This window comes from Manacus candei, unplaced genomic scaffold (assembly GCF_025592945.1).
Source record: "Manacus candei isolate 608988 ecotype Guabito, Panama unplaced genomic scaffold, ASM2559294v1 h1tg000071l, whole genome shotgun sequence".
Classification (NCBI taxonomy): Eukaryota; Metazoa; Chordata; class Aves; order Passeriformes; family Pipridae; genus Manacus; species Manacus candei.
The window spans coordinates 680,356-687,500 of NW_026138119.1; the positions used below are offsets into that span (position 1 = coordinate 680,356).

Consider the following 7,145-nt stretch of genomic DNA (forward strand, 5'->3'; position numbering starts at 1 on the left):
TCTGGATTTCCATATTTAATGACGCGTGCTTTTTATGCTGAATTTTACCACAAAAAATGCAGCCTTTTATTATCGGAATAGCAGCATTAATAGGTGATCTCCCACCATGGGCAACGGCCCCGTCTGCTCTCCTGAAGCCTCGTCCAGGCTGGGGTGGCCACGTGCCACATCCCTCCCAGAGGTGGCATCCCCGGAGAGCTGAGGATGCCAGGGCAGTGGGAGGAGGAGGAGAAGGGCCCCTTCCCCTCTGGGAGGGTCCCTGTCCTGGAGCTGTGCTCCTTGGGGATGCCTCTGGGTGCCCACCCGCCCCAGGAACAGGGGCTCACATAGGCAGGGAACCAGCACACACGTCAGCACCCCCGTTAGCACCACAGAAAGGAATGAAAGTAATTGGGTTTAATTAGCCTGTGTAAACACGATCCTTAAATTTGTTGCCACATGAGGGTTTTGGCAGTCTCCAATAAATTAATCCTTTTTATTATATCAATGACAGGAAGATGATCAAATAGGCTTTGATATAGATTTTGGGATTTAGCACCTAGTAGCGCTCTGACATGCTTGAACTTCTTCCTCCTGCTGCTGCTGCTGGAGGCAAGAACGAGGCTACAAACGGCGTCTGCTTCCGAGCTGCTCCCAGGCGGAACGGGGCTCGGAGACACACGGATGGGGACACCAGGGAAACTTTGAAGAAAAGTTTGTCTTCAGGATTTGTTGGGCAAGTTGAGTTTCCAGAGGGTCGGGTCATGCAGGGAGAGATGTGGAGGCAAGGGGAACGTGGTGATGAGGCACAGCAATTAGTGTGGTGTGTCAGTGCCTCTGCAGCCAGAGGCTGAGTAAAGTGAGGGCACAGCCCTGGCTCCCCTCCGTGCTGGGGCACACAGAGCCTTCATCCAGCCCAGGAATGAACATCATTCCTCCCACTGTGCCAAGCCCAGGGAAACGGGCTCTGCCGGAGCTGCAGGACACCGGGCACAGCTCTGGCACAGCTCTGGTGCCTGTGCTCTGGCACGTCACAGCTGATTTCCCAGGTACTGCCGGGACACAGCCCAGACCCGGGGCTTGGCTGGCAGCAAGGATTATAATGCTGGCTCCATCCTTCACTCTCTCAGCTGCAGGAAGGAACCAGAGGCTTTATATTTCAGGGAAAACAAATTCGGTGGCAGATGGGCAGCCCGGGGTGCCCAGAGAACACAGGGGGCCCCACATCCCACCTGGGAAGGCCAAGAGACTGGTTCAGCTGCTGTGCCATCCCAGGTAACCCCCTCTGCCCTGGGCATGATGGCCAGGGAGCTGCTGAACACAAAACCTTCTCCTGCCTCTGCCACCAAGGGAAGGATCACTGGATGGGAATTCTAATCATATATTATATTACCGTGTCATATTAGACTAATAAAATCCTAATATGATACAGGAATGGGGAGCATATCATAACTCCTCTGTGGCTAATACAATGCAGGCAATAAATCACTCCAGGGCTTATCCTTAACAATTGTATCAGAGCTTTCTGTGTCACGCTGATAACTCAGTCCCTCTGATCTAATGGTTCACTTTTCTTCACAGTCCATATGGCAGTGACATTAAAGCTAATGAAATAAAATAAAATTTGCCAATCTTTGAAGAATTCCATTCTTTAAAAAGATGTATTTTATTAACACAAACTGGAAACATCTTCAGTTACTTGCAGTTACTTTTATCACATTGGAAATACATGGCATGGATATCGGCCCTGGCATGGCACACCCAGCTCGTGTGTGGCCACATCACTGCGGGATCACAGCACGGCTCAGCCTCACACACGAAGTGCCAAGGTAGCAGAGCTGCCCCCACTGCCCCAGTCCCAAGGGGTACAGATCCCACAATGCCCCAAGGTCACAATCTCCCCAACTCTTCCCTTCCTGGGCTGAGGATCCCTTGTTGCATCCAAGGCCAGATACACAGGGAGTCGGGTGCAGGGAGAGAGCTCATCACCTGCTGCTCTGTTGGCACATGAAGGATTGCTGTTCTTTGGGGGGCTCTGTGGGCTGCTCCCACAGCAGGCCACAAACCTGGTGCCTTTGCCAGAATGCCAGGCCCCGTGTCTCCCCGGCTGCTGGACTTCGCCTGGGCCCTCCTTCAGGACACCCCAGAGCAGTGACTGTGCTCCACCCCAAGTGTGGCAGGTCAGACAGAGCTGGGGCTGGTTCCAGAAGTGGCCAGTCGAGTGGTACCCAGGGGAGCACCGTGGGTCTCTCCTCCAGACACCCTCGTGCTTGTCCCAGTGACAGGCACCTTACTCAGGTCAGTGCCAGGCACAGGAGATGGCAATTCCTGGCACCTGCTGCAAATCCTCCATTTGCTCCTGCCGTGCTCCACACGGGGTCTCTGGGCTGGCACCTCCCAAGGCTGGTGGGAGCCATGGCCACAGGGCTGGTGGGCTTTGTTCTCCTGGCCCCATGGCTCCGGTTGCAGGGCTCACGTGTGCCAACAGCTCAACCCTGGGGCCAGGGAATAAGGATGGCGCCGCTGAGCAGTCGCAGGATGGGGGAGCAGAGGGTCTCCTCCCCTGGCGTGAGTCGCTGTTCCGCACAAGGCTCCGATGGCCCTTCAGGGTGTAGCTACCAGGTGAAACACAATATACCATCAGCAGCTTGATCCTAGTACTGGTGCTGGCAGTAAACCTTCCTGATGAGTGATCAGGCCTCAAGGATAAGATGTTTATTATTTGCCGTGGAGCCACGTGTCTGTTCTCCAACATAAGGAAAGGCCAAATTGCACTTGTAATTCAAAGGGACCCAAAGCCTTAATGCTGTAAAGCAGCAGCTAATGATGCCCAGCGGGCGCGGGGCAGGCAAGGGCGGCCCAAAGGTTGTTGATGGCCTTCCTATGAACCTCTTCAGTGTGTGACAGGTCCTTGCCTGTGGCCAGCAGAGATGTGATCAAGATGAGGGACGTCTGAGTGTTCATTACGCTGCCTACTATGCCTCCACTGACATACTTTACATTTAAAATATAAAATACCGTTTCCATTGGGATGGAGCACAAACACTGAGTGCGTGGATTTCGGGAGCTCCATTAGCAAATGCAAATTGTTGGGTGCTTTGTCCTCAGCACGCAGAAGTCTTCAGCAGTTCACAGTCCCCACGTGCCCCAGCTCTCGTTAACTGGTGACGAAGGCTTTGCAATGCCCATCTAGTTATTTACTTGCTTATTTAAATGCACCACCTGTAACAGAAGAAGCAATGTTCAATTCCAAACCTGACTGAGGCAAGTCTGCTCCACGAACAAGAGCAGCAATGGTGCACGAGAGCATGGGCTGCAGAGTCACCACAGTCCCAGCTGGAGAGCCCATGAACAAAGGTATTTGACCAAATAACCTGATACAAGAATTGTTGATAAGAAAAGCAGAACCACAAGCTCATTGAATCATGCAAATCATCATTCGGCCACCAAAACAACACCTGAAGGCTTGAAGAGCTGAAGAGAAGGGAAGGTGAGGGCCAGTGGCTCCTCAGAGCCAGCCAAGCTGTGGCTCCAGCCTGGCAGGGCTGGCAGTGGTGAGCTCCTCCTGCCTCGCTGCACTAACCCAAGTAGTGAGTAGTTATATTTATCAAAGACCATTTGCTGCAAGTGATTAACGTTAATTTGATTTCCTGTGAGTCAATTTCCTTGAGATATGGTAAATAGGCTATTACCTGTTATTGACCTTTACTTTATTAAAAAGACTTAAAATTAGCATTTATATATATACGTCCTTCCAAAAAAGTTTTTTTAATAAAGAAAAATATTTTTATAATCACATTAGACTTGCTAGCTGAGGCTGTAGCTCCAAAGTTAATGTTAAATAAAAATGGTAATTAAGAGTGAATATGATGATGGTTTTTAAACTCATCTAAAGGCCTGACCCCTTCCTTCGCCTCCACTTGATTTGTGGCTCCTGAGCAGAGCAGGGTGGCAGGGGAGGCAGGGGCTGGTGGGTGGAAGCCTCTGCCCAGGACGTGCCTCTCCCAGGATTTCCAATGCTCTCTGGGCAAGAGGACACAAGGACCTGCTGGTGTTTAAAGAGATGCTCAGCTCCTGCTCCATGCCCAGCTCGCTCTTCTGGAGGCTGACACATCTCTTCGGGCTGACTTGGACTGAGCAGGAAGAAATAACATCAACGTTCGATCATGAAAGCAAAAAGTTTATTCATGTTTGAAACTACATATAACTACCACGAGGAAGACTTTTCAATCCAGGGTGTAATCCAGTTAGAAAGTAACACGAAACGGTTTAATACATTAGAATCACTGCCACAAATTATTTTCATGACTCAATCAGTTTCAGAATCGCATACAATACAAAAGAGAGAGAGAAAGGGCCCCTGCGACCGAGGGGGATGTACAGTACCGAATACTGAAGTCTGTATGCATTACAATTAGTTGTTGGTTTTTGCGTGGATTAGTAACAAGATGAAGAACATTCAAAATGCTTCTCAGTATTTACAACAGTTGCACTGTTTTGTGTCCAACCTAAGACCCCATGTTTCCACTTCCGCTTCTTTAGCAGTTGCCAAGGCAACCCTGATTCGTAGGAGATTACAATGTACATTACATTTCGTGGGGAAACAAAGAGTTAATTACAAGATGCAAAAAGATAAGAAAGAGACAAACTACAGCGTGAGTATCGTTCAGAGGTAGTAAGTGAGCACTCTAAGCTACAGAACATGTTGAAAGTCTATTGGTTTGTATGAGTTCGCATGAGGTAATAAAGCTGTGTTTGATTGGTGAGATGTATAAATACTCTTTTGCTACACTATGTACAACACTCCATATCACGGTGCTTTTTCCTTTCCTTTTCCTTTGTTTGTGTTTTGCTGCCAAGCAGAGGCACCAGCCCTTGGCAGGCGTGGCAGCATCCAGCTCGTACTGTAAAACCCCGGGTCGTGGCGTGCACAGAGACCAGCAGCAAGAGTCGTCATCTCCCAAGAACAACCTGCGTCCGTGTCGGGGTACAGAAAGGAGACTCGGGGTCCGGGGGGGCTTTAGCAAGAAAAGATGATCCTGGTTTCCAATCTAATTTGTAAGACAATAGATCACAACAAAAATGTGACGAATAAGGATTCTTAAACACAACCATTGTTAACCGAAATAACCGAACAGCTCTTTTTATTCCAGCTCTGTGAGAGATATGAAAAGATGAAACACAATCAAAGTCTGCGATTCCTGTCAACTTCCCATGGAAATATGCACACAGTTAAATTTGGGTGAGGCGGTTCTTTGTGTCTGCTCTTGCTACTGAGGTTAAGCTTGTCCTGTACTTTTACCCTTAAGGCCAAGTAATTGGCAACTGTTAGACCAACATCATTAAAACTGCTGATAATAAATTATGATAAAATAGTTACAGGGCTATAAACAATGCTAAATCTTGGCCTAATTGGATAAAGTGCTTTTTAACATTGTGTGTTTTAAGTATAAATACAAATGATTATGATACCTTTAAAAAACAGATTTACCAAGTTTTCTAATAAGACAAGGTTTTACAGTAAAGCTGTAGGTGGTTGGCTACAAAAAACTCTTTCCTTTTTCTCCTGCGACTCTGAATGCGCTAATCAAGGCATCTCAGCTCAGGGAAAAAGTGTTGCTAGGAGATTAGTTAGAGGTATCCGAGTGCACACTTCCCGGCCCTTCTGTAGGGGAAGTCACAGAAGATGGAGTGGTTGCGTCCTGCCAGCCTCCATTAGCCTGCAAAGGCAAAAACAAGTCAATTGATACCATTGCACATATTAATTACACCGTACACTGCAAGTGTGGGGCTGGCCAGCCCGGGGGCTTGGGGAGATGCTCTGGGAAGGGATTTTCCTGCACTCTCTCTGGCTGCAGGATCTGTGCTGGCGGCCTAAGGTGCGGGATGTGGGATGAGCAGGGAAAGCAGGAGCATTCAGCCAGATGTTGGCTGCAATCAGGACTGTGGAATTTCTGCAGAGACCATCCGTGCTCTAATGAGGAACATCCCTTCACCAGCACTTCAGCTTTTTCCCCTGAGAAGACAAGCCTGGGGCAATCCACGTTTAACCCCTGCATCTCCCCTTGCTTCCCAAAGTTCGGAATGGCCTTTCCCCGCCGGACCCTCTGCAGAGCTGCCCCACCCGGCTCCCTGCACACGCTCCCCCAGCTCCCCAGCGTGGGTCTGCGGGGCGGAAAGGGGCCGTTGGGATCGGTTTTCCATTCTCTCCAGAGGCAGCCCCATTCCAGCCCTGCTCCGTGCCTGCACCGCCGGCCCTCCCGCCTCAGACCTGCATCAGCACGAGCAGCGCTCAGGAACAAATTTGCCTTATGTCTCGGCCAATCGAGGCAATTGCTGGAATCAATGTCTGATCAGATTTCGGCTGTGGCAGACAGCTTGTCGCTACATATTTTTATGTCAGTCAAGAAGAGGGAGGCGCGGGGCTCGTGAGTTGGGGGACGCTGAGTGGAAGTGACGGGGAGGCCTCTGCAGCGCCCGCGAGAGCCGCCCCGGAGCCCCCGGCCTGGCAGGGAAAGGTTAGCGGGGAAATGTGCTCGTGGTGCTCCGGTACCGGGACCATCCACGGCCGGGCCAGTGCCCTGGGCCAGGGGACACCACGGGGACGTGCAGGGGGCCCCCGGCTGTCACCCCTTAAACCTCACACCCGGCCTGGTTCCACGCTAGGAACACTGTTCATCTATCACAACAAGCCAGCGCTGCACGGCTGCACCGGGGGAGAGCAGCCTCGGTAATTATCTCCTCTGCAGACGAAACAGCAAACAGAGCAGCTTTATCCTGACAAACCCTTAAGCAAAATTAACAGCAACACCAACCTGCACGACCCCAAGGCTGAACCCTCCCAACACCCCTGCGCTGCTCAGACAGACTGAACAGGCACAAAGCCTGCTCTGAATGTGGAGGCACCACGGGTTTTTATTTTGTAAAGATACGAGAACCTACTTAGGGAAAGAAAAACTCTTGTGCAGATATGAGTCTAAAGATATTCCATCTGAAGTAAACATCATTCCTCTTTTATCCAAATTTATAAACAACAAATGTACAATATTTTTACTCAGCTTGGCAGCTGGAGGAGAGGTTGTCAGCAAGCATTCTTTTTTTCAAATAAATTAATCCTTACTCTGGTGGTTTGAGATTATGCACTGTATTATACAACAGCGCCTTAT

The 7,145-nt window shown here is 49.9% G+C and overlaps 1 protein-coding gene across 7 annotated transcripts in view; it reads right to left on the bottom strand.

The window, feature by feature from the left end:
• Positions 1–4,141: 4,141 nt before the first annotated feature.
• The window catches only part of PBX3 (PBX homeobox 3), a 104,156-nt gene continuing 101,152 nt past the window's right edge, over positions 4,142–7,145 (bottom strand). For all 7 annotated transcript variants that reach the window (XM_051807569.1, XM_051807570.1, XM_051807572.1 and 4 more), the window contains one exon: positions 4,142–5,699. In XM_051807569.1, coding sequence (XP_051663529.1) covers positions 5,607–5,699 — 93 coding nt within the window. In that variant the 3' untranslated portion in view covers positions 4,142–5,606. The remainder of the gene's footprint in view (positions 5,700–7,145) is intronic.